General features: G+C 39.5%; 4 protein-coding genes across 6 annotated transcripts; 3 read left to right on the forward strand and 1 right to left on the reverse strand.

Moving 5' to 3' along the window:
* Positions 1-5,746: 5,746 nt before the first annotated feature.
* Positions 5,747-7,209, reverse strand: LOC116042678 (apolipoprotein A-I-like). The gene is made up of 4 exons (XM_031288976.1): positions 7,129-7,209; positions 6,989-7,040; positions 6,691-6,841; positions 5,747-6,562 (listed from the first exon to the last, which is right to left on the reverse strand). Exons 2-4 carry the CDS (start codon positions 7,026-7,028, stop codon positions 5,986-5,988), a joined length of 768 nt encoding a protein of 255 aa, XP_031144836.1. The 5' UTR covers positions 7,029-7,040; positions 7,129-7,209; the 3' UTR covers positions 5,747-5,985.
* Positions 7,210-9,584: 2,375 nt separating this feature from the next.
* Positions 9,585-11,180, forward strand: LOC116042665 (apolipoprotein A-I-like). Of its 2 annotated transcripts, none has more exons than XM_031288954.2 (4): positions 9,585-9,786; positions 9,894-9,944; positions 10,096-10,249; positions 10,386-11,180. In XM_031288954.2, the coding sequence occupies exons 2-4, from the start codon at positions 9,905-9,907 to the stop codon at positions 10,960-10,962; spliced, it is 771 nt and encodes a 256-aa protein (XP_031144814.1). In that variant the 5' UTR covers positions 9,585-9,786; positions 9,894-9,904; the 3' UTR covers positions 10,963-11,180. The 2 variants fall into 2 exon arrangements, with proteins under 2 accessions (XP_031144814.1, XP_031144823.1); XM_031288963.2 differs by having other exon boundaries at positions 9,701-9,786; positions 10,099-10,249.
* A 7,101-nt stretch (positions 11,181-18,281) lies between these two features.
* apoeb (apolipoprotein Eb) lies at positions 18,282-20,697 on the forward strand. Its single transcript, XM_031288948.2, has 5 exons — positions 18,282-18,474; positions 18,727-18,792; positions 18,898-19,048; positions 19,269-19,556; positions 19,648-20,697. The coding sequence occupies exons 2-5, from the start codon at positions 18,750-18,752 to the stop codon at positions 19,994-19,996; spliced, it is 831 nt and encodes a 276-aa protein (XP_031144808.1). The 5' UTR covers positions 18,282-18,474; positions 18,727-18,749; the 3' UTR covers positions 19,997-20,697.
* Positions 20,698-24,392: 3,695 nt separating this feature from the next.
* apoc1 (apolipoprotein C-I) lies at positions 24,393-27,519 on the forward strand. 2 transcript variants are annotated; one of them, XM_036006309.1, is made up of 4 exons: positions 24,393-24,636; positions 25,091-25,160; positions 25,266-25,401; positions 27,431-27,519. In XM_036006309.1, the coding sequence occupies exons 2-4, from the start codon at positions 25,106-25,108 to the stop codon at positions 27,489-27,491; spliced, it is 252 nt and encodes an 83-aa protein (XP_035862202.1). In that variant the 5' UTR covers positions 24,393-24,636; positions 25,091-25,105; the 3' UTR covers positions 27,492-27,519. The 2 variants fall into 2 exon arrangements, with proteins under 2 accessions (XP_035862202.1, XP_035862201.1); XM_036006308.1 differs by lacking the exon at positions 27,431-27,519 and adding an exon at positions 25,555-25,946 and having other exon boundaries at positions 24,412-24,636.
* The last annotated feature ends 357 nt before the right edge of the window (positions 27,520-27,876 follow it).

The raw sequence follows: 27,876 nt of genomic DNA on the forward strand, positions 1-27,876 counted from the left end.
TTACTTTAGTAAAAGTAGCAACACCACTGTGTAAAAATACTTAATTACAAGTAAGATTACTCTACTCAAAATGTTACTTAAGTAAAGTACTGACAAAATTAACTTAAAGGTGCTCTAAGTGATGTGACGCGTTTTTTAGGCTACAACATTTTTCATCACATACAGCAAACATCTCCTTACGAGCTAACTGTCCCCAGAACACACTGTAAAAAAATGTCTCTGTAGACAGCCCAGGCTCCACAAACGCCAACAAAAACAAACTGCGCCAACCTGCACCACGAACCATAACAAACAGTGTTCCAGCCAATAACTGACAAGAAGGAGCTAGTTGAGCCATCACTGCAGCAGCATTAGCCAGTAGGCTACTTCCACAATGCACGTTCACAACTCAACCAACTCCTCCTTGTCGGTTACTGGCTGGAACACTGTTTGTTATGGTTCATTGGGCAGGTTGGCGCAGTTTGTTTTTGTTGGCGTTTGTGGAGCCTGAGCTGTCTACAGAGACCGCGTTTTTTCACAGTGGGTTCAGGGGACAGGCAGCTAGCAGATAGTGATGAGATGTTTGCTGTATGTGACAAAAAATGTTGTAGCCTAAAAAACACGTCACATCACTTAGAGCACCTTTAAGTATTAAAGGTATACACAATTAACATAAGCACTATACTTTAATGTTGTAGTTGGTCGAGGTGGTGCTTATTTTAACTAACTCCTAATAGTGTTGTGGTGGTTTATTCTAAAACACATTTTATAAACTGATCATTTATTTAATATGTAAAATCTTAGTCTGAAAATTAACTAAAGCTGTTAATTAGGTGCAGCAAAGTAAAAAGTACAAAATTTCCCTCTGAAATCTAGTGGAAATATAAAGTAGCATAATATTGAAGTACACTGCATGTACCATAAAATTGTACTTAACCCTGTAAAGCCCAAATATAAAAAGAAATGAGCACCTTTTCACCTTTCAGATGTTGTAGGAGGCCTGCAGATTATAGGGGGTTTTCACAATTTTTAAGGAAATTGTGTAATATTGCAACGTTGGCCCTAGTTGGGAGCAGAATCTCTGTTCACAATTTCTGAACAAATATACAGAACAACCTAGGGTTCATTTGCAGGGTTGATTGCTTATTTAGTCACATAACAGTACATGAATAGTAATCATACAACAGTAATATTTTTATTGATAGTCATTTATTAATTTAAAAAAACTGAATATCATCTTCATCCCAGTGTTCAGCCATGTCCATTTGCAATGACAGTCCCCAAAACTTTCTCTGAAAAGCAAAGACGAACATTACACTTGCTGTATATAGTGTTGTTGTATCCTTTATTGCAGTGTCGGCAGCGTCCTCTCTTTGTCGTCACTGGGAAATGTGCAATTAGGTCCTTGCGTACATCCTGTGGGGGTGTACAGATGACCTCTTGGCTGTCACCCCATTTGGCGGACTCCCATCACATTAGAATGGTCTCTTCTGAGCCTTCAAAGGACTCCTTGTGTCACCATCTGTGTTACTGGACTCCCAATGACTAAAGATGGTCGCCCTCTCTTTGGTGTGTTGAGAGTTGTGTTTCCCTGAATTGGATTAGAACAAAATCAATTAAGATACATGTCAAAAATATTATAAATAGTGAAATATTAAAAATATTAAAAACGGTAAATAGCAGAAATGCATTCTGACCAGGATGAGAAAGGATTCTAGTTGCGTCTCTGTACTACTGTACTACTGATACTGTTAAGTATCTCTTTCCTAGAAATATTGGGAGCTTTGCAGAGGAGCCAGGCGATCACAGCGAGGATAATGGTGTGCCAGGAAATGTAGATGTACCAGTGGCAGGATTTCGTGCGGAACTTGTATTTAGCTGCAAGTTTGTTTGGTTGTGGCTCGATGTCCACATGATCACCGGCAGTGGATTGTTGGTTCTCTTTATCCACTTCACCGGCATGTTCATCTGCCTCTTCATCACTTGCATTAGTGTCGTCTAATTCCATCTCCAAATCATTCTCACCATTCTGGATGGCTTCAATCACATCCTGCACACGGTATAGAAGACCTCTCTTTGCTGGTGGCATTCTGGAACAGAAAAAGTAAAAATAAATATGTATAAATAATACATGTGAGTATTATGTTGCAGTATATAAACTAAAGGATTAGCTATAGAGCTAAATATTTTCCAGGCTAAATAATTCCAATGAAAATTTATTCTCATCCTATTAACACATTCCAGGAAAGTCACCTAATACTGTCTGACTAGCCTATTATGCTCTCCAATTAGCATACTAAAACAAATCATGCATCACCCCAGAAAATGTACATCCCTACATCCAGGGGAGAATGTAGCAAGCAATGCAGCAAGCATCCCCCCATAAAACATTTCAGAAACAGTTTCTGCCTGCAACATGCAGCTATTTAGACAATTAAACAAAGCCCAGAAAAAAGCTCAGGATCAGTTCAATATATTTTTTCAACTGATACAAATACTGCAACCAGAAATTATTTATTAATTTGATCAATTCTGGTTTGAACTCCAATCATAACAGAAAACAAAAACACATTTAGAACTTAGTTATAGTAAATTATCAAAGATATTATATTTATTTTAGTATTTTTTCCCATGTGAACATGTGACCAGTGCAATGCCCCCATGTTATGTGTAAGGTGCACATGCTCTTTTGAGTACCAATCTCACCCAGATTTGTAGAATTGCAACACAGACATAACACGTTAAGAAATAAATTTGATAAATGTATTCTACAATCACTAATTATTTACATGTTCTAGATATTGTAATACTAACACAAACAATATTTAAGCAATTTTACTTACTTGAATTTTGACATATCCAATGCAATACAACAAAGAGATGAGCTTTAAGTAAAGTCCGCAGGTTGTGTGAGTTCATTGCCAGATGGCCGGACCTATAAACACATTCACTATCCAACAGCATTGCGATGATTAACAATAGGACTCAATTCAATTCAATTCAATTTTATTTATAGTATCAAATCATAACAAGAGTTATATCATGACACTTTACAGATAGAGTAGGTCTAGACCACACTCTATAATTCACACAGACCCAACAATTTCCCACGAGCAAGCATTTGGTGCAACAGTGTCGAGAAAAACTTCCTTTTAGGCAGAAACCTTGAGTGGTGAGGAAAAACTTCCTTAAGGCAGAAACCTCGGACAGACCCATGCTAATGTGACACTAATACAGATATACAGATATAGAGAATATTTATACAGTGATGTCAAGTATCAAAAAATGATCTCACTACAATAAAACGGCTACTATGGGGACTAACGTGAATGAATATGTTTGGGCTCAGCTTTCCAGTAATAGCCATTTTTTAGAAGAAGAATCAATTTTCATGCAAATATCGAGGTGAGAATTCAAGGGACCCCTGTGAAAATGGCCATGTCAGTTTTTCCTGTTCCCCTAAATTCAGCGTAACTATGGAGTGTTATTTAGCCCCTATCCTGACAAACTTGCAATTAGTTGGTACCAAATGGATTCCTGAGATCATCTAGTTTCATATGATAGCTTTAAAGTGAGGCCCATCATGCCTTTTAAAGACAGTAATGTTGGGCAAGATTGAAAATATTTGGGCGAAGGTACAGGCTTAAAGCTACATTTTGTAAGAATTTCTCCCATCTAGCAGTGAAATTGTATATGACAATCAACTGAATATTACTTTCTAGCCCTTCCTCCTACAGTGGCTGAACCCGAAATAGCTCTCTCCATCGTTTACACGCAGCTGTTCTAGCCACTCCAATATTAACTTTGGTCTTGTTGCTTTGCCTGTCGGGTTGTTTTTTTAATTCTCTTTTTTGCTTCCCTGGTGAGTAATCTCTCTCTTGAATTCGTCACGGTGCCAATAGGTGTAAGAGGGCGAAAGGCGGAGGTATGTCCCTCTTTGGCTAATGCATTTTAAAGATGGAGGCGCTACATGGCTGCCGTCATTTGAGCGAGTCGCTCGTCTGTATTCTGAATGATTCTGAATGTCAGATTCTACGCTTACGAGAATACTTTGATTAGTTGGTGGAAGTAATTACACATGAATGAGTACATATTTGTGAAAGAACAAAGGTTTTTTTGCTAAGAATCAACTCAAAAAATTACGCAATGTAGGTTTAACATTACAATGGTGCTGCTTCACGTATTTTTTATAGGGCTGTTAGATTGTAATATATTTAAGGTATTCACTTCCCCAAGAACATCTCATAACCATCCTGTTCTGAAACCAGACCAGCTGATAGGGAACAACAAGGTGGAGCAAACAACAGCCTGAGAGCATCTACCATGACCCATCGACACTAGACAACCATTTAATCTCCGCTGGCACCGATCTGCTTATCAAACCAGCAGCAACAGTCTTGTAACAACCTCCTATCTACATCAAAACAACACTGAACCTTTGTTTGTCACTACAGTGATTAGAGCAAGATGGGTCTTGTTCAAAGAAACTTGTGTGTGTCAAACAACGCCTCCCTCCTCTCAGTGGTCTGTGTCGTAGAGTTTAAATTGGACGGACACTAGGCCTTCTGTAAAAGTGGCTGTTAGGATCAAGGCCTTAACAATGCCTTTTGGCTGTTTTGACTGCAGTGTGAATAGTTCTTCTGGGTGCCCACACAAGTACTAATCAGGCGTAAAACAGGCCAGAGCATGAAAATGTGGGAACAGATTAGCATTTGTAAAGTCACACAGAGCTTTGCAGTAGTTTGAATAGTTTGTGTCTCACTGAATGTAGGACTTTAAAATGCTGCAATTAAAAAAGGGCAAATTGACCTCTAGGGACTTACAGTATAGAAAAAGTACACATTTAGGCTTTTTCCTATTAATGCATGGTTTATTACTCACTGCGGCCTTATGAAGAATCAGTCAAAAACAAGTTATTCTCTGTCAAACAAAGACACTCTCTCTTCAATATCCCCACAAGGATAAAGTTAATAATTAGTGATTTTACTTGAGATAGATATCTCAAAAATGACTAACACATTTTTTCAGTGCAGTTTTTGCGGTGTGTTTTGATGTAACCAGGGAACAAATATGCATTGTGTGTGTGCATGTGAGTGTAAATGTAGTATTGTCATTGGACTCTGACCCTCCACGTTGGATGCTAGCACTGTCAATAGAGGGAGGATAAGGCTTTATGTTGTATATTTAATAAGAGGTTGCACAATTTTAGTTTTTTATGACAAAAAAAATGCTGTAGTTTTCAAAGCACCATCAAAACAAATAAGTCACTTTAAAATAGAATAAATTAAAATTGCATCAGATTTTTAGAGCAACACACTTTTTGTTTTATATGAAATCTAATGGGATGAATCCAAAACTGACTTGTATAGGCCTCTCTTGGTCATTCTCAGAGCCATTTCTTGATTTTAGTGCTGACACCGGGAAGGTGCAGTTTCATGGCAAGCATTGACAAGTACCAGAATAAGAACAGTCTGCCCTTTGGATAAAGAAGAAGGCAAAACTGTGACAGGAGCCAGGACATGTTGAGACACAGGAGAAATACTAGTTGCCTCCTGGGAAAAAAACAGCACATTTCTCACTGTGGCTTGTGATCATAGTAGACCCTCTATATGTTTATATAATAATCCCACTTTGTTAGTGCTGTGTACTTTCAGGATGGCTTTCCAATACACTGTGTGCTATAAAACAGATTATGTTGTAATAAAAGTGTGATTAGATTTATTGTAGATTTACATATTCTGTAAAATACTACAAATACAAATATATATTTTCCAGATTCATCTTTTTATTTTCTATAACTTACAGAAATTACAAAAAAGTTACTTCACAACACACAATAAAAACTTAGTATTTACATTTTGGACAAGTGCAATGGTTTGCTTTGCGTCAAGCAATAAATATTAGTTTAATTTGGTATACAGTGCAATTTTGTTATTTCAGGCTTCAAACAGAGGTAGACCAAACAAGGCCAGCATCTTGATAAATGATGGAGGTGTGGAGGTTGACTTATTTGTCTTCAACAAAGGATTGGTAGAGGGACATGAGTTGGTCCTGAAGGTCTTGAGCGTAGGGGTCCAGCTTTTCCCTCAGGTCCTCAGCATAGGGGGCCACCATCTGTTTCACCAGATTGGCTCTCTGACTCAGCTCAATCTGGACCTTCTCGGACATGGGGGCCACGCTATCTTGGAAGTTCTGCAGGTGCTGGTCCACCTTCAGCTTCAGGTCATCGGTGTAGGGCCCCAGCTGAGCCTGCAGATCCTTCACACTCTGCTCCAAGTTGGTCTTTAGATCCTCGCTCTTCTGCATCAGGGTGGTCCTCAGGGCCTCAGAGTCCAGGGAGTCTGCATATGGTGCCAGCTCTTGTTTGAGCTGCTCCACTTTCTGCTGGATCTGGGCCTTCATGTCCTCGGTGTAGGGCTCCAGCTTGTCCCTGACAGTGCTCAGCTCCTGGGTCAGCACATTTCTCAGCACCTCAGCCTCTGCTGTGATCTTGGTCATCAGGTCCTGGGCTGCCGGGGGAAGCTGCTCCTGCAGGGTGACTGCATACTTGCTGGCTATGTCAGTGCTGTCTGCTAGGCGAGCACTAAAAGACAGACAAAGTAATGGTTGGACCATCAGGAGTTTGTGCAATACCATATTGATTTTAATCAACATGTGATATATGCCACTAATAGGCCCAGTCACCATGGTCATGTGTGTCACACAACTTACTTGACTTCCTGTCCAAACTGTGATTTCCTGATCATCTGGAGGGTGTCATCAGCTGTTTGGGTGGCCTTGGCAATGTAATCCCAGAAAGCATCAGTCAGCACTTCCAGCTGTGGCTTGGGTGCATCAGCATAGAAAAGGTTGGCATGACAGCCTGTTGGATGGAAACAAGAACAGCTTGAGAAGAGTGCAGTTTTTCAGCCATTCAGTTCATTTTGACAGCTTTTAGTTGCTGAAGCAATGCTGTATAGTTTTGCCAATATAGTAAAGACAAGTCAAAAACCAAAAGCTTGCAACTTACCAGACAGCGCTGCAACGGCCAATACAATGAACACCTTCATGATTGTGTCTTGCTGAAAAACATTTATGATCCAGTTAACTTTCAAGCTGCATTGAAAATGTAACATTTATATTTGTTTTGAAATGTATTGTAATTCCCACCTGCTTTTGTCTTGTGTGTCCTCAGAGTTGAGCGTGTTTGCGAGTGCATTAGACTGGCGCTTCCATGTATATATACTAAGCCACATGTTGTAGTCAAGAGCCCAAAGTCCAGGAGTCCCTTCCATGTTGTCACAATGGCTCTCTTCCTGTTTCTGCTGCTTCTCTAGGCTACTATCACTGACTGCTAAGGCTACATGCAGACACACTGACACAATTTTTTTTTACAGTATACAGACGTTATGTGGCTTTTGGGAATTTTATAACTATTAACCCCATCTTACTCCTTGCACTAGTTCTCCTCTGACCCCTCTCTAGAAAGCATTTCAGAAATAGTAATTAACTATCCACGCTGTACGTGTGCTAACAGGCTGCAGATAACTCCAGATACCCTTGGTATGCTTACACTAGTGGACTTTGTATTATATTAGGGTTAAGCAACGTGATTAAAGGAGCACATGGCACTACAATGTTTTTTTTTTTTAAGTGTTCTTATAAAAGAGGCTTACTATAATCATACATAATGCAATCTTTTTTACAGAATCCAGCAAGTATAATTTTGTGTAAGGAGTCAATCAGTAAAAAAGGCACTTTTGCAGTACAATATTTTCCATTTGGCTGTAAAAATATTACTGTATTTTCCTGACACATTTAAATGTCAGGCCTTCATACTGGAACTCATTGCAGATGTTGAGATTTATTTTTAGAGTAACAGGAAGATGGGCAACTATTTAAGAGCACATAGTGTTGTCACTCTCACTGAGAAGGTGGCATAAATAGATAAGGGCTGTAAGAAGAAAGAGTTACCAGACAGAAGGTTTTTTGTCAACTTTTGCACTATTGAAGTAACACAAATCTCCCTCATGAGGACAGGGACATTCAAGCACTACATAGACGGGGAGCAAACCTCTGAACACTTCACAGTGACTGAACACATCACACAAAAGCACATTTTTCTTTTACATGACAGGGTGTCAGATCTGTTGAAAAACTGTATTTGATGGTTAAAAAAAACTGCTCAATTTAATCTCAACAAGGGCAAAAAGCTACAAAATGAAGACTCAAATCTGATGCACTGAATACCCTGTATACAACCTGGATGACAGTAAACAAGAAACTCTTTAGATTCAGGGTCTTCTGTTGGAGGTTTGACTTCATTTTATAGCAGTGAAACAGTTCAGACATAATTATCTCTAAAACAGGGGTCTTCAATGTAGGGCTGGGCAACATATCGATATTATATCGACATCGATATATGAGGCTAGATATCGTCTTAAATTTTGGATATCCTAATATATTGATATAACACAAGTGTTATTTAACTGGGCCTACAATAACATGTGGGAGGCCTAAAGCCTTTATGCATACATTTTTAGTGTATAGAATACTAAGCTATTGGGACTTCCAGGTCAGCGGACACAAGATGGTGGCGTGATTCCTATGCTCCCCGACAGATTAAGTAAATAGCCCTAAAAACATTGTGAATATTTCGAACAACAGACCAAAACAAATATGACAGGCGGCAGGGCTAGTAAGAAGTCAAGTAGGAAAACTCAGAACGCAACAGGGACAAGAAAGGAGGATTGGTTACAAATGATAGATAGATAGATAGATAGATAGATAGATAGATAGATAGATAGATAGATTTTTTTTATAATATAATTATTACGTAATTACGTAATTACTCTGACAAATGTAAACAAAAACACCCAATAGATTTGGAAGATCTGGTGCTGAAAGAAATTCTAAGGGCATATTCATGTGAATCTAACAAATCTACATTCATCAAACTTCTTTCTTGGAACGCACATTTTAAAATACCAAAAGAAGCAGGACAGAACACCTGTATGAAAGTCTTGAAGTACTGTCAGGATCAAAGGATCAAAGTCTTTTCAATAAAATGTTCTAGTTTCACACGCTAACACTGTGTTGGATGTTTCCAAATACATGTAACTAAAATGCTGCTCTTCAAAATTGGTTTCAGAGAAGTGAACTATGGTATGTCTGGTGTGAAACAGCAGCTACTTTGTCCTTTAGAAGCTGACAGTGTTTGGGTCCGCTAACCTTTGGCCAAACTGACACATGACTGACACAGAAACTAGAACTATGATTTACTGTGATGTTAGCTGGCAACAGGTCAAGCTAATAGAGACAATAAATCAACCACTGTACATCTAATCAAAACTAGACAACAAAGAAATTAAGGAGAGAGGTTTTGTCTATCTTGGCAGAGAGTTATCTGAGGCCACTAAAAGCTAACAGCTAAGTGATTACACATAGGCTTCTGAGGACAAGGTTCATTTAAGGTTCAACTTAAGGATTTTGTCACACTCTAACACTGATGAATCACACATACATTTAGGTCATATACACTAAGTAAGGCAAACAAAATTGGTATCTGGCAGATATTCACTGATATATGAATGTGCAGAAAATATAATGTACTAGTGTGTTTAACAGTATGAGCTTGTGCGTATGTGCTGCGTGGATTGTATGGCACAGGGTGTCGTGAGGATAGCAGGGTGAGGCAAGGTGACAGCAAGGCACTAGCCCCCTGGACTTTGGGATCATTACAGTCTGGCTTACTATATAAGCTGCAGAATCACACCAGTTGAACACCATCGCAGCCAAGTGGACTTGCAGATACACTCGCAAACTCAGGTAAGATGATGAAGAATTGGCTCAGTATAGCAGCTGAGGTTTTTATTTCAGAAATATTTCTTGGTGAACATGCTGTGCTAACCAGCTTTGTATCTCCTTGTTATAAGGTCTAAGAACCATGAAGGTCCTCGTTGTGCTCATCGTAGCCCTTTTCAGTGGTGAGTATGATGGCAAAATATCATTATTCTTTTTTAGCATAACAAAATATGTTTGAGATAAATAACTGCAAGCCTTGCTAAGGGTACATGTGTACTAGTATAAATGCCTTAAATCTCAACTGTTCTTCAACCTGTTCTTGTGTCTATCTAGCAGGCAGTCATGCCAACCTTTTCTATGCTGATGCACCCAAGCCACAGCTGGATGTGCTGACTGATGCCTTCTGGGACTATGTTGCCAAGGCCACCGAGACAGCAGATGACACACTCCAGATGATCAGGAAGTCTCAGTTTGGACAGGATGTCAGGTAGGTCAGAAAAGACCAGTGTGACTCATTGTTGCCATGCAAATGAAGTAAAAACTAATAATGGATAGTGGTAACTGACATGCAATTGCTCCTCGATAGAATATGAACTAAAGACAAAACTCATTCTCTTGTACAGTGCCCGTCTGACAGAGAGTGCCGATGTTGCCAGCAAGTATGCAGTCACCCTGCAGGAGCAGCTTCCCCCTGCAGCCCAGGACCTGATCGTCAAAGTCACCACTGAGACCGACGTGCTGAGAGAGCGTATGATCCAGGAGCTGAACACCGCCAAAGACAAGCTGCAGCCCTACACCGAGGACATGAAGGCCCAGATCCAGCAGAGAGTGGAGCAGCTCAAACAGGAGCTGGCCCCCTACGCAGACTCCATGGACACTGAGGCCCTGAGGACCACCCTGAAGGAGAAGACCGAGGAGCTGAAGGCCAGCCTGGAGCAGAGTGTGAAGGATCTGCAGGCTCAGCTGGGCCCCTACACCGATGACCTGAAGCTGAAGGTGGACCAGCACCTGAGTGACTTCAAGGAGAGAGTGGCGCCCGTGACCGAGAAGGTGCAAGGTGAGCTGACTCAGAGAGTCCAGCAGGTGAAAGAATTGGCCGCCCCCTACGTTGATGTGGTGAGGGAAAACCTGGACCCCCATGCCCAGGACCTCCAGGCCAAGCTCACCTCCCTCTACGAATACTTTGTCAAGGCCATCTAAGTCAACCTCCCTCTCCCGTTTAACAGAAAGAACCTGCATCTAAAGATCCCAGGAACACATCCATGTTTTAACAATATGACAACAAAAAGTCAACAGTTTTGAAAGTTGAAGATGTCTTCAGACATTTACACAGTAAAGTATTAGATAAATAACATGGTCTGTCACAGTACACTGTGTTCTTGTTATATTATGGAAATAAAGTAAAAGCCAAACATAAACTTGTGAGTCTGTTATGTTATTTAATGTGTTAGGTAAGGTTTGAGGATGCCAAATGTTTTTCTTGCAAATTAAGGCAAATGACAACAGTATATCTACTTCATTTTAAAATGAAGAAAAATGAAAAACAACAATTACAGTGTGGTTAAATGTGGTAATGGAAACTAGAAACACTGAGTCCAATGTGGTTACTCACACCTAGATAATTAAATGGTCTGATTAATCAGCTATACAAGCATATGTTGTTCATATAAACACATTTTTGACAATTATTTTCTTTTGAACTTCATCAAATTCACACATTCACAAATGTCTCATACATGAAAACATAAAAAAACACTGGACTTGACTGGATGAAACAAGAATCGGTGATAGGAATTAGTGGCATCTGGCTAACATACAGAGCTTCATCGCATATATTCATGTGCAGATATGGGCAACATTTTCAATGCATGGATTTCACTTTTGATAGTTATAAGACACTTTCTATATTAGTTCCACATAAGTAGGGATAAAATCCTTTCTTGTTTGTTCTGGTTGCAAATGCCCCCCGCCACGCCCCTGTAAGATTTAGTTTTGGGTCTTGGAAGGGGCATGTTCAGGTTTGTCTCTGCAAGTCTAGAAGTTCACATAAACACATCCTGCTTCATCCTGCATCCACCTTGTTTTTTTAGTCTTCCTTTCGTGCCTCCATCCCTGCTGCCAGATCGCTCCCACGCTGCCTTACCCAGTGGCAAACAACATTCCTCTGTTCTGCCCCCAGCTGCCACAGACTACGCTCACCATGAACCCTCCAAGCACACACACAGCTCTGATTTCTTATTATGTCTGATTATGTGAGGGTTTTGGTTATATACCAAATCTGCATGTAAAAAAATGTAATACCTTTCGTGATCTATTAAAAATAAATGCTTACTGAGTTTCACTGGATTAATGACCCAACTATTTCCCCTTTCTTGTAGTTTTCTTACTCTACTCTATTACAAGTATTTTGTCTTGATATGAGTTTGCATTTTTTTGCAGAGAGAGTTAGATGAAGATGGATGCCACTCTCCTGTCAGTACAGTTTAGGGTTCGTACACCTTTTCCAAGGTAAAATTCAAGCACTTTTCAAGCACTTTCAAGGTCCATTTTAAAACTTTTTCCAGCACCTTACACCAACGTAAAATACATACCAATACATAGTCAAAATTATTATATAGTGTTTTTAATCACATTAAAAGAGATAATGCTATAAACAGCCAAAATTGTGTTTCGTAATAGCAGAAGGATCAGATATTTAAGCAAAACACTTGTTTTATTTTTCAAAATGTATCACTGTCTAAGTAGACTTTGCTTGCTATCTCACCTGCCTGAGTCAATGTAAAAACAATTAGCCCAAACAAAATCACTAGACAGGTTCACTTCACTAACCCTGAATTATAACCTTTAGGAAAACAGGTGCTGCACCCTCTTAGATTTTGCTCAAAATTTATGCCACCCTTAATGTCAGTCTTTTCACACTTTTTTCCAAATCCAGGGCATGCCATACAAACTTGTAATAGTTCAGTCATATTGACACGTTTGTCTTCCACCCTACAAAGTTTGGGCTGCCTATAAATAATACTTTTCATTATATTAATGTCCGAATCTTGCTTCCCAGATATTGTGATTTTCAGGCTGTAAAACTGAGGTAATTCCAAGGGCTGAAAATATGAATACATAGGATTTGAACAGAAATATTTTTACAGGTCTTGGTTTTGGGACACAATCTTGATATAGACAAGGTTTGAACAAAATCTGAGACAGTGCAACAACAACCTGCAATTCCATTTTAACCCAGAAGACTGACAAAAAAAATGTATTTCATTGCCAAGACATATACATTTATCTACTGGAATAAAGCAGTGTAAATATTGCATAAGGCCATCCTCAACCTTACAGTAGGCTACTTGTATCGTTGTATGACACTCCATCTGACACGATTTCTGTTCAGCAATCAACGATTGTTGTTATGCCCTGGGCTAACGTTTGCAGGTTTTAATTTGCGGGTAGTTAACGTTACAATTACTGTGATGTAAATTTGGTTATGTTCACTGCATATTCCACAAATGAACGTGCCATAACAGACATGCAATACTAATGTAAGGTATTTTATTGTGTAACCTGTCAGTTGAACCTTAAGAGGAAGTTACAGTTAACATAGAGCTTTTATTGTGACGGGAAAAACGGAAGTGGATAAAGTGTTGTATTTTCTGACGTTTGACTGTGTCAGGGTTGAATAAAGTGAGACGTGCAGTGCCGTCTTGGTTCCAGCATTGGAAGCCTGTGTCTTTATTTTACAGCCAGAAGTATACTGTATGTAGAGTATGTGCTCTCATTGTATACTTTCCTTCCATTTTCATTTCATTTCTTTTTATTTCATCTTTATTGTATTTTTAATAATAATGTAAATCTGTATTTTTATTTGTAACCAAAAGCCCTACTAGGGACAAGTGTTGAGAATTAGCTTCGGCTAAAAACACTATGATACATACATCAGATGACTGTTGAAGTTTATCTATGTTTTTTTGTATCTGTCCCTATCTAAATAAACCTTAAAAAAAAAAAAAAAAAAAGTAACTTATATACTCTTTGACCTGAGTCTAGACAGTATAAGAAACCCTTGGTTACACTAACATTACATTATCACACCAAGTACTCTCAGTCACTAAGCCTGCGAATTCCTAGCTAGCAGTTACTAGCGTAAACAAATAGGCGCTACTTCGGTTGGCTAACATGAAAAGTCTTACCCTTCATGTGACTCGAGAGCGCAGACTCGCCCATTGTGAAAAGCTGCACGTCTTTTTTGCAGACTTTACAAGAGGCAACTAGTGGGGTTTGTCCCCGTTTAATCCATAATTTGTATTTTTCATCTTCCAGCCAATGTTCATTGAAACGACAACCTGCTGATGGCGATATTACGAATCCCACTATGGCCACGCCAAGACCCGCCCTACGAAGCAGCACGATTGGTTGGGGTTAGGCATTTTACCTCGAGTGGTTAAGGTTAGGATAGCCGATTGGTCAGGGGATAGGACCTGAACAGGGGGCGGAGTCACATATGGAAACAGACACAAGCGAGCAGGTCTCATTTTAAGATCTCCAACATTTTATTTCTCCATTTAATTATCAAACTATTTCAGTCAGATAGGTATTTGTCGTGAAAGAAATACAGTTACAATTTCAAGCATTTTCAAGCATTTTATCCAAAATGTAAGCACTTTTCAAACCTTGAAAACACAACATCAAAATTCAAGCATTTTCAAGGATTTCAAGCACCCGTACGAACCCTGACAGTTAATATGAAGAATGGAAACAAGGGAAGCAGCTAGCCTGGCTCTGTCCAGAGGTAAAAGCAGCACCTAAGCAATACATTGTATCATGATTGTTGGTTCTGTTCAAAAAAACTATGTGTAAAAACGTCAGGTTGTTATTTTAAAGAGGGTTATGTCTGGGACTATTTAATTGGTGAGCTTTAGAGGTGTTGGTAGGCCCATTTTTTTCTCTTATGAGCCAGACTAGCTGTTCACCCCCTCTTTGTTCTGTAGCTTCATTTTAATACACAGTAATGACAGTAGTATCAGTCAAAGTCTCTACAAGAAAGCCAACAAACGTATTTTCTAAAATGTCTAGCTAATCCTTTAATTAGATGTACTTTACGTTGATTTAAAATAATACTCACACAAATAAAATATTTGTGAACATTAAGGAACATGTTGCCAACCAACCAAGTTTCTGAACTCCTTGGTAGACAGGAGGCTTTTGTCCTTTAGCCTAAAAGGATACACTTAGCTTACCCTAGCATTGTACAGGTAATGACAGCAGGAGGGAATGTGACTCAAGGTTACTTTTTTGATGGACATGCATGAGCTGCTGCATCAAACCATGTGACCGCTTTCTTACAGTGAGACGATGCTATAAACAAGGCAGACCTACTCAGACATTTAGCTCTGTCCGCACACCTCCCACAATCAGCTGATAGCACTCTGATTCAGAACTAGATGATGGGGTAAATGCTGCAGAAAAAACACTCAATTGTGAACTTGAACGTCCAGTTCAACAACTCTTAACCCACAGATGCTAACTGTAGTAACCTCGCTGACTCATCTAAGCAGATGTTTGCCTGTATGGAGGGGTGAGATCATCCAGACTTAACCAAAAACCAAATTCTTCCAGAGAACAACATCTTCAGGCTATAGGGTTACTTTCGTTCACACCATCTAAAGATGCACTCTCACACACTCACTCCTGATAGACATTGGACATTGCCTCTGTTGTTGTGGCGAGAAAGGAGAAGCAGCAGGAGTTTAGATGACTGTGTCAGATATTCATACTGTATTACCTCATGGTTCTTCTTGAATCTCTCTGTTTTACTTCCCCCATCTGCCTCTTTATCCTGGAGGTTCGGCAAAGGAAGGCACGGCATTGTGGGTTTGTGCTGTCAGGCCTGTGACCTTTGTTGGTCCATGTGTGTAGTTTGGTCACTGTGGTCCATCACGTCTGCATAATAGAAACACAAAGTATTTAGTTTACGTCTATTATCTCTATAGTGGAAACACATTGTAGGGGCTAGAGTAGGTGATAAACATATTCCAAAAAAAATAAAAATTAAAAAAAAAGTCCTTGCGTGACAATGTTTTGCACAGAACGGTGGGATTGTATTACTGATCTTGATTTGTTTGTGTGTTTGAACTGGACTGGACTTGTTATCTAGCTGTACATGCGGCATCTTTCTGTGTATGACACACCTCATGTAGTAACACACTATTGTCGTGGAATATCAAGGTCGAAGGTCTTCTGTTTTTTTAACAGAAAAGTGACACCTAAATGAGTTTCAACCGGAAAACTTATCAACCTGTTTCCTCTCATTGTTGATTGATTACCATTTAAACAGAGAAAAGAACCGTTTTATCCATTTCAAAATAGCTGAACTATTCATTTAGGTACAGTCTCTAAATCAGTTAACACAGAGTTGACCCCTTTGGGTTATCACACACTCATGTTATCATGTTCTCCCACTAATTATCTGACCAAGCCAACCCATTTAAACTTTGTTCCTGTGTAAAGTCGGGTTTCTGTGAAAAGACTGTATGGTTGACAACAAAGAGGCCAAGTCCTAAAGGGCAAACGTTTTAAAATAACCCAATGCTCTTGTCCGATGCTGGTAAAATACTCTGATAGACTGAGATCTTTGCTGCTCCCATCTTAAACCAGTTTTCCATACAACATAATACCTATAAACTTATTCAAACCAGGCTAAAAATAAATCATTTAAATGTAAGCAGCATGGTGCAGTAAAAGCAAGATAGCACAACAAATTCTGACATGCTCCTATAAATAAGTTTAATTTGTGTGTATACTGCCTGATATATAACAGCCTTTAAGGGTTTGGGATTGACTTTACAAGTCTTTGGGTTTGACATAATTTGTAGTCCAGTAGTAAAGCGTTTATTGTGAATAGGGAAGCCTGTCTTTAATTCCCTGCTAATCCATCTGCAATCTTTGTCATATCAGGAAAATAACAGTTCTGTCTGATGGAGACGCATTTGTCTGACAAAAAATATACACAAGGACTCATGATGTTCTACCACTGAATAAATATGTGTTGCTCAATAAACTGAGGTAATCACTTTTCTTTCTACATCAAACATCCCCTTTCCTGTGCCAATTTTATAATCCTGGAAATGCCTTGTCCTCTGTGGAAACCTACAACATTAAAACAGATATGATTTCAGTCTCTTCCCTCTATGGTTCCTGTATAATCTACTTCTTTTGTTCAGTGCCCAGTTTACAGGTAATACAATAGTTTATGTTCAATGTATTTCATTACCTGTAATCCTTCTTTTGTAAAGTAGGCTCACTGTACCCCCAAGTGTTGTCCCCCCAAGCCCGAACATGCCCACCTTGTAGAGCTGACACTTTATTTTTTTTTCACTTCAGGCACTTACTGGTAATGTAGAGCTCTACATCATAAAGCAGTACAGTACAGCATGCACAGTACATAGAAAATGCAATTTGGCGCATATGATCTTCATACACAAAAATCTAATTCACCACTTGAAATGTGTGAGTGAGACTGACATGCAAAGATGCAGTATTTGTTGGGGGTTGTGTGTCTGTAGAGGGTGGATACGTGAGAGCCAGACCATGAATTGCAATGCATGTGTGAAAGGCTTATTTGCATCCTGGCGTCAGGAGGATTTATATTCGGATGAGACCACTTGGTGATAACGATCAAAGAAAATCCTGCAAAGTTGTGGTCACTTAACACCAAAACCTGCAATAAATAAAAGTAGCAATACCACCATATAAAAAGTAAAGGTTAAGAACAGTAAAAGAATGAAATCAGCAGCAAAATATACTTAACCACCAACTTCACTTGTTACAATAGTTGGACTGTTGAGATGACACTAAATCTATAATTATTTATATACTGTTGCATAATATTCTAAATCACGCCATCCTGCTTTGAAGTGTATTGTGTTATATGTGTACATGTGTAAGTAACTCATGCATTAGTGGTGGAATTTAACCAAGTACATTTACTCAAGTATTGTATCTACCTACACACGTAAGGTAATTGTTTTTGTTTTGTTTTCTTGAGTGTTTAATTTGTATGCTACTTTATACTTCTACTCCACATTTTAGAGGGAAATATTGTGCTTTATACTCCACTACATATGTATTTGCTTTTTTGACAGCCATAGTTACTTTTACAGATTCGGGTTTTACAAATAACATGTAATTGACAACAGAGCACAAGGTAGCTTCATTTCACTAGCTTTTTACTTCTAATTTTACATTGTGGTGTGGCTACTTTTACTTCCACCTCTGAATAGAATAAATGTTCATATAAAGTAGCCTACCCCAAAAACGTCTTTAGGAAATGTGCTTTGCTACTTTCTACCTATGGCAGTGACACGTGAAAGGTTCACTGTTGAAGTTTTGTAACCGGTGGGGAAACATATCCAAACAAAGAAATATTTTTTTAAGGACACGTGAAACTTTCACCCCGTTATTCTTGTGACTGCCAGATTGCTCAATCACCCCCTCAAACAATGCAAACCTGTGAAAACGTCGGAACTTCGGACGCGGCGTTGGTGGCACGTTGCGTGGAGGAAAACAGCAATCTGTGCAGACAAATCATGTTGACCACGTGAACGCGCGCGAGCAATCAGCGCCCACCCCTCCACGCGCGGCAGCGACAGTCTCCCGTCACTGTATAAAAGCCCTCAGTCACTGTTCAGGGAGCACGGAGGAAGCTCAACCTCTAAGGTGAGTGACAAGGCTGTGGAGAGATACCTCTTCTGACTTAATACCAGTATAAAGAAACTACATTCTGCTTAGTCTATTCTGTGTTACATTTAATGCATATTTTATTTAAATTGTTTAACGCCCTAGCTGGATTATATTTATTTAAACTGTAGAGGAGGAAGTTAAAACTCTGTACTACCTCATGGCAGAAACTCTTCATCTGTTTGTATTGCATTGTTTATTGCTTACCTTTTCCCCCCTTTTAATTCACAGGTGTATCTATCTGTCCAACAACCATGAAGACTGTAGCTCTGATCCTTGCTCTGGCAGTCATCACTGGTAAGTGTACTACTGGTCTGGAATTTACCACCACTAACTTTTTTTAATTAAATTTAATTTGATGTTTGTATATTTATCCAACTTTTCCAAATGTGCCCATAATAGGCTGCAATGCCCGTGCTGTGCTCCCTGATGCCACCCTAAAAAGCTGGGAGGACACCGTGGATCGTTTCTGGGAGTACGTCTCTGAGCTGAACCAAAAAGCCGATGGAGTCGTGCAGGAACTCAAGGCCTCTCAGCTCACCAGGGAGCTAGAGTAAGTTAACTTAATCATTCTCATGGCTTCTTAATTTCAATAGGCAGTGATTTGTTCACTTATACTTCTCTTCATTTTGAGTACTTCCAAATGGTTTCCCTTCACACATTTCTCTTACTCTTATTTCCAAACCTGACTTCTCTCTAACCTCTCATCCTTGCACTATGCTTACCGCCCTATTCTGTTCTCATGTCTGACCATCTTGTTCCTCTGCTTCCAGCACTCTGATCTCTGACAGCATGGCAGAGCTGGCAGCATACAGAGATGACATCCAGACCAAGCTGACCCCCTACACCGATAGCTCCACTGGCCAGCTGGCTCAAGACATGCAGCTTCTGGGCAACAAACTCCAGAAGGACATGCTGGATGCCAAAGAGCGCAGTGTTGAATATCTGGGTGAGCTCAAGACCATGGTGGAGCAGAACACCGATGACGTCCGCAGCCGCATCAGCACCTACACCCACAAGCTGAAGAAGCGCCTGAACAAAGACACCGAAGAGATTCGCAAGTAAGTGGGGTGGAGGATTTTCACACTCTCAAACTCTCTTGTCTTTGCTAATATGAAAAGTAAATGTCTTCTCTCTTCTGCCCCCCCCAAGCACTGTGGCCACCTATGTGGGTGAGCTCCAGTCCCGCACCTCCCAGAACATCGACACCGTGAAGGAGAATGTTGAGCCCTTCGTCCAGCAGGCCAGTGACACCGCATCCAAGAAGCTGAGTGACATCTCCACCATGCTGAAGACCCAGGCTGATCACTTGGGCCTGCAGCTGGAGACCCAGGCTGAGGGCATCAAGACCCAGCTGGAGGCCACCGCCCAGGAACTGCGCACCTCCCTGGAAGGCAAGATCGACCAGCTGACCGACATGATCTCCCCCTTTGCCACCCAGATCCGTGAGCAGATTGAGAACATCATGGAGAAGGTCAAGGAGACCGCCACCGCTGAATAAAGAAAGACTCTGATTTCTTAATACCATGGCAAAGAGGGGGGAGTTGAGAGATCCTGATGATATCTTCATGTGGGTGCTCTATTGTTCAGGATAAAGGGTTTGATGAGATGAAGAAGGGGGGATGAGGTGTGTCTTTTACAAAACAGCAGATAAACATCGGTTTTAGGTTCTTCTGCATAGTCACCTTTTCTTCTCTTATCAACTCCCTTGATCACTGAACACAAGCACCCCATTCAATAACAGCCTTTAATACACAAACAGGAGACAATTATTTGTAATATGCTTTGCTTTTCTACTGTTCTAGCTGTCTGTCCCGTCCTCACAAGGTTTTGTATTTAGTTTTCTACATTTTGTTTGGTTGTAAATATAACTGCTAAACCTCATAGGCAGGGATAGGTAGGGATATAATCTCCAAATGCACCAAACACAAGTGTCTTTCATTTCAATAAATGTACTGAATGATGATCAAAAGATGGAGGCACCTACTGTAATGTGTCTGCTCAGTGAACTGTATTGTTGGAATGTTAAACGACTTGATGCATTTCAGACAATCAATGAGTGTAATGTTGCCTGTCTGTCCTTCAGTCTGACTATAGAGTGTCCCTTGTGTGTCACGTGTCATATGCCCACTATGCTGCTCACTGTATGTGCACTGCCAAGTGTGCTGAACAGTGCTGAGTGAATAAAGAACCTAGAAAATATGCTTTGTTTCCATTGTTTGTTTCTCTGATCAAACATTAAAGAGTCATCCATTATTTAAGAAGAGGTTCAGTTATGCTAACAAGTGGAGACTTCACAAAGCAACACCTGATTGCTATTGTACATGAAGTCTCTATAGCAATTTTAATAATGTTGAAAATGTCTTAAATAATCTCTAGAATGACATCCTAATCAACTTCTAACAAACTTAAATGTAACTATCCTTACACATTACATTTAGCAAGTTAGGCTTCAGGGGCTAATAATATAAAGGGCATTCATATAAAGCTATTGGCCCATTACAGAGCTTTCCCAACCTCCTCCTGACACACAAACACCTCTCCTTCTTTGTTGAATAGTGTCTTAAATATACAGAAGTAATGAATCTTAAAGTTTAAAAAAAAAAGGTATTATTTGCTCTCTCTGAAGCTGTTCTCCACCCCAATCCTTTCCCTTTCTCAATTTGCTCTCCTCATACAGCCACCCACCACAACCCTTGGTCTACAGTTTTTCTAGTTTGGACTTGTTAAGATCTGTTTCCAGATTCCTTTCTCTTGATCCAAGCAGGCATTTTGGAACACGCTGTGCTTTTGATTGAATTACCTTTATGTTGAAACTATCACTTCTACCTTTATTTTGGGCTCACACCATATTATAAGCCATGCACCAGTGGATTTGTATACATACATTTGCTCAGACATGCCAATAAAATATATTAGTACATGCACACATACTGTTTATAGACAGTGTGCCCACATGCACGTATATGTTATCAAGCATGTGCATCCAGTTGGCTTAAGATGCATATCATTAAACTGCAATGTCTGTTCCAGGAAGGAAATCATTTGTTGCATGCCATACCCTCTTTCTCTCTCCACTATAAAATAAAGTCAAAAATGCCACAAAAAAATTTACCTTTCTTTTTTCTGGTCTTACAACCATTAAGAAACACACTGAACACCCCAATCAGAAACCTTACACTACTAGATGCAAAGGATGTAAATCCAAAATTAGGAGCTCCTTTTTAGCTTGCTACACATCTGGACCTGCCTAGGGGGAAAAGGTGGTCATGATTGTCCTAAACTCAGATTAATTCACTCTTCCAATCAAAAAAAGTCATGCTTATGAAACTCAGCAGGGTTTGTTTCTTTGAAGTGCAGAGCAGAGGCCAGTAGAGGACACCATTTGTCCCTTGTTCATCTCCTCTCCCCTCCTCTGACCCCTCCGCTTGAATCCATGCTGCATGAAGATGCAGCTGTGTTTTCTTTTTTTGGAAGATACAGTAAACTACATTTGCCTCATAAAGAAACACAAACTATGTGAGTTTCAAGAGCAGAACACACATTTTTCTCAGATTTTCAATCAGAGAGTGGCAACTGCTTAAAAATCTCTTGGAGGTGTGTGAAATGAAGATACGAACTATGATATACAAATTTATAAAGGTCACATAAATTGACAACTACAGAATCAATATAATTATGATTGATGATTGCAAGCCATAATAGTTATTTTAAGTTGGGGTGTCACGGTGGCCTAGGGGTCTACGATGTGTACCACATAACATCCATGGTTTAAATCAGACTGGAGACGTGTTGGATGTCACCTCCCTCCCTCTGTCCTCACATTTCATTTTTAACTCTCTACTGCACGCTATCAGAAACAAAGGCAAATGCCCAAAAATATTCTTGAAAAAGGGTGGTTTAGAATTGTATGTATATGTAGATGTATGGTGACATATAGTTAATTGTACATTGGTATGTCTCTAAAAGTCAATTCATTGGTAATTTCAGCTTTGTTTCTCTACAAAACAACCTGTAAACATGTTTACCCTTTTTATCTGTGTTAAAGGGCATTGCATGTAAAGTGAAAGAATGACTAACACCATGACTACGTGTTTGTCCCCTATGATATCACTCCTTTCAGGAACCAGTGTTTATTTAGAAAAGAACAGACTGAAGTGAAACTCCTACATTAAAATGTCCATTGTTACAAAGATCAGTCATGGATTGTAAAAACAGGAAAACCACAAGCATCCTGCCAGTTCAGCACTTCTGCTCCGTCTGCTCCTATAGGGTGTCTGTACTCCGATTACTGCCCAGCAACAAAAAAACAAAGTCCCAGCAAACTAGCAGGTGCTAGCTAGCCCATGGCCGCAAGTAACCCTCCAAAAACACACCATGCAGAGATATTACCTCCTATTACAACCCCCTCTCTTCTTTCCATCCTTTCTATCCCTTCAGGGCTGGCACACAAAATCAGTCACCACAGGAGCCAAGGGCCAAACACAAAAACAGCATTTTTGTAAGCTTGTTATTGCAAATTGGGAGCATGCAAGACATGCACTTTCAAGCCCTATGCCTCCTACAATTATTCAAGAGGAGCTTATATGCACGCAAGCACAAGCTCATACATAAACCCACTGGCCACTTCATGGCAAAGAGATGGAGATTTAGTCTTTCAGAGGTAATGTGTGGGTGTTAAGGCATGTGAAGGCTCATTATCTCAATTGTAGGGCTATTCATCATAGTGATAGGACAAGTCATCAGCAACAAATGGGCATTTGGCCCTTTGCAGCAGACCGCTTGGTGTGAAAACAGATATGTGTTCAGCAGTGATGAAGCATTTAAACCATCAGATACAAACTTCCTGGATCTAACTCAGGTCACAGTTGTATTGAGGGGTTACTGCAGTTCAACTGACTGCACTGCTCTTTTTGTTGCATGCCTTCTTACAAGATGGACGACATTAGACTTTGTCTGACTCACTTCCTTTTTAAGAAAGGGAAGGTCTGGATAAAAGAGACATTTAATGAGGCAATGGAATTCTCAGTTAATGGAAAAATACACCAGAAAAAGAAACAGGACAATGCAGAAAAGCAGTCTGCAATCAGTGACATCTGCACATAAATACATTTAAAAAATGCAGAGTTGGCCAAAATAATAAGGAATCAATACATTATGAAATGTTAACAAGGGACAGTGGTGGAAAGTATCTATATTTGAGGTACTTTACTTATTTCCATTTTTTTTGCTAATTTAAGCGTATATTACGCTACATATACATACATAAATATTGAAGTTTGTACTCCACTACATTTACTTGACAGCTATAGTTAACCAGTTACTTTTCCAATTGATATTTTACATACACAAATATGACTCATATACAACATTACCCTTACATGTTAATGCATCAAAAATAATATAATACTGACACTGCCCCTCTGCATAATGACTACTTTTAGTTTTAATTATTTAAGTCCATGTTGTCCATGTTGTTCCTAATGCTTACTTTTGAATGCAAGGACTTTTATTTGAACTGGAGTACTTTTATAGTGTGGCTTTGCTACTTAAAAGTAAACACCACTGCAAAGTATGAAGTATGCAATAGGTCAAATAGGGACATGGAAGTTAAACAAATAAATCTAATTTAATGGAAAATCTACATGTGATGAATGTGCATCATTCTCACAAACCAGTCAGACCTATACAGTTAAATCTGATCCTGAAGGAGTCCAGTTGTTTGATATCAAACATCTTGATTAGCCATTTCCAATAAATGTAAGACTCTTTGAAATCGAGTTCATGCTTGGCCAACACTTGAGGTCCAAAGGAGCTTCCAAATAGCTCAGATCTATACGGTGCTATCAGTGCTGCTAGATTCATCTCATCAGTGTGCTGAATAGAACACAATCTTACAGCATTATGCAATAGCACGTAACTCATTTGCCTCTGTGTCTATATCATAATCACAATCTTTTAATGCAATTACATCGGTGCTGATCAATAAAGGGGGCAGTGAAGCCTCAAGGACTCCACGTGTGCATGGTGACTGAAGTCTGGTGTTGTGCGTCACCCTCAGCGGGCTTATAAAGAGGAACACACAAAGACGCTCAAACACACTTGATTTTTTTTTTTCACCTTTTCTGAGACAACCAACAGGTATGTTTGACATTTCATTTGAATTACGACTAGAACTGATGCAAAAACATAGTCTTTGTTACTCTATTAACTACAGGACGGTGAAGATTAAATTTATAGCATAAAAAAAAACTATGGCCTTCTGTATTTATCCAAAAGTTTTGCACTAACCTCAGGGGAATTATTTCTTAATATTGTCATCATGGCGACACCTGCGTGTTAGAAGGAGTATATGGCAAAACTATAATTGAGAAAATGCAACCACAAAGATAGTTTGATATATAGGTCTATGTATTTGTTGTTAATCATTAAATTGTAACGAACGTATTGCGTAAACGGAACTGTCCAGTCGCGGTGGTGCTGACGTAGGGGAGCGCTTGTTTTAAAGACAAAAAACACTTTTATTGTTTCTTCCATGAAAACGTCTTGTTTGCGAGACAAATAAACCGCAACCCGTCTCCGTCCCTCCTCCTAGAGAGTCACAGCCAAGATGAGACTGTACCTTGCAGTTGCCGTGCTGATGCTGGCTTTTGTCGCATACACAGGTATGTCCCGTGTTTATTACGCCCTTAAAAAAAACGTCCCAGCTAAGTGTTCTTCTTCCATGTTGTGTAACTTTGTCTGTATTTATCCATCGGTCTCACCTGCAGAGGCCCAGGAGGAGACCATCGAGCAGAGGTTCGCTGTGTTTCAAGATCAGATGGCTGAGATGGGCAAGAACCTGGCTGAAAAGGCCAAGACTACCTTTGAACAGTTCCAAACCAGCGACTTGGCAGTCAAATCACAGTAAGCGTACACACACACACACACACACACACACACACACACACACACACACACACACACACACACACACACACACACACAGGCTACATGAAAAGATATCACATGCACACTTTGACTCTGTGTGACACACGGTTTTTGTCCTCTCCTCCTAAGGAACTGGTTCCGCGAACAGTATGAGAGTCTGAAGGCCAAGATGGGAGAAATCGGCCAGTAGACAGGTCCCTGTCTCCAGCCTACACCCCCCCCCCCCCCCCGGCTCTGACCGCTGACCTCTTCACTCTATCATGTTGCGACGCTGAGGTTACACATCACGCTCTCTCTCTGCTGACCAGACGAAATGGTTACGTTGCCTCTCTGTAAAGGGATGTATTTTTTAATAATTTAAATGTAATCTTTTGAAAGTAGCAATGTGAAAAAGTGCAATAAAGACTTAAAATAAAGTTTTTGTTTTGATACATCATGTGTAAGCATCAGTATTTCTCAATGGAAAGAAAATAATAACTTCTGATTGTACTAAATGAAATAATAAATTAACAGTTCTGGTCTATGAGAGTATGGTGTCCATATGTTTATAAATCTCAGCAATTAATTTCCTTCCCAACCTATTCTATTCAGAGTTCTGGGTTGAGATTATTTTCAAACTACCCTTTTTTTTATTTTTTTAGAAAGAAGTGTCAGTTTTCTTATAAGATATATATGTTTTTTTTTTGTTTTTTTTTTAAATCCTTAGACAGGGGGAAATTTATGGAAGGAAGTGGGATGAACGCAGCCAATTGACACTATTTATTTTAAATATTGCATTTTGCAGGCAGAAAAATACATTTAAATGAAGGCTGAAGTTAATTTCTTTGGATTTTATTTTAAATTAATCACCTATTGTCATGAATTAATAAATCCATATTTACAAGATATGAAGCAATTACCTGATCTTTAACGATTATTGGGAGGGAAACAAATCTAATCTAAGGCCAACATGAAAACTGCTAGAGTTGGAATATTAACAAACTTGAAGAGGCCTTTGCACAGACATAAACACAGTATCTAGGCTTGCAGTTCATCATTTAAACATGTCTCCTCATGCAATCAGAGGACAATCAGTGTTATGTTAAACCCAGGCGCATCTGTGTTTCATGGCACTAAAACCTGATAATGATAATCAAGTCCCATTTTAATGAGATCTTTTTTTCTTTTTTGAGAAAATTACTTAAGAGCAGATCTGCAAGATATTACTGTCGTGTTGAAAAACTGACCACTGTAAAGGATGTGTAAAGTTGCATATTAACTGTAGCTAAGGGGCTGTTAATGCTTTATTTCTTTTATAACATCTAGAGACACATGCAATATAAAACTCTCAATTCCTGAACGTAAAAAAAAACAAGTTTGCCTTGAGTTCCTTAAACAACCAATCACTGACTGATCACAATGGGATTTAATGGTTTTAAACACCAGCCATTTTTACTATGACCAACAGATTAATCTAAACTCAGGTCATTATCATATGATAGGAAACTAAAGCTGATCAATTAACCAAAGAATAGCCAGCAGCATCTAATAGATAATAGTGTATTTGTGTCAATAGCTTGTACCAAAGGGCAAGTGCCAACATGGCTGCTTTTCTGGAATTTCACAACCCCTGTGCTAAAGTCACTGTTTATGCTGGGTTAATAATCCACCAATTGTCCCAGTTCATTGAGATCTGTTCCTGTGAAGAGAACAGAGTGACAGAGGTCAGCAGCTGTTGTGCAGAGGTACCAGATTATGATCATATTGCATCAGCTGTGTGGGCTGAAATTAACTTTAAATCCCTTTCATTTCTAGTCATTTCACTAGTTAGAGAATATATTGTACACGCTCAAAAACAGTTTGATTTGGTGGAAAATCGACTTCCTGACATGGCTAAACTTATATATATATATATATATATATATATAAATATATAAATATATATATATAAAACACACACACACACACACGCTACATGCACACTTTGACTCTGTGTGACACACGGTTTTTGTCCTCTCCTCCTAAGGAACTGGTTCTGCGAACAGTATGAGAGTCTGAAGGCCAAGATGGGGGTAATCGGCCAGTAGACAGGTCCCTGTCTCCAGCCTACAAAAAAGACATGTACTGAATAGGTTGAAATTTGCCAAAGGACACATTGACTGGCCAAAGGAGAAATGGGGCAACATTCTGTGGACTGATGAGAGAAAAATTGTTCTTTTTGGGTCTAGGGGCCGCAGACAGTTTGTCCGACGACCCCCATGCACTGAATTCAAGTCACAGTTCACTGTGAAGACAGTAAAGCATGGTGGTGCAAAAATCATGTTATGGGGATGTTTCTCATACTGTGGTGTTGGGCCTATTTGTCGCATACCAGGGATCATGGATCAGTTTCAATACATCAAAATACTTGAAGAGGTCATGTTGCCTTATGCTGAAGAGGAAATGCCTTTGAAATGGGTCTTTCAAAAAGAC

The sequence above is a fragment of the Sander lucioperca genome, chromosome 10 (genome assembly GCF_008315115.2).
Source record: "Sander lucioperca isolate FBNREF2018 chromosome 10, SLUC_FBN_1.2, whole genome shotgun sequence".
Lineage (NCBI taxonomy): Eukaryota > Metazoa > Chordata > Actinopteri > Perciformes > Percidae > Sander > Sander lucioperca.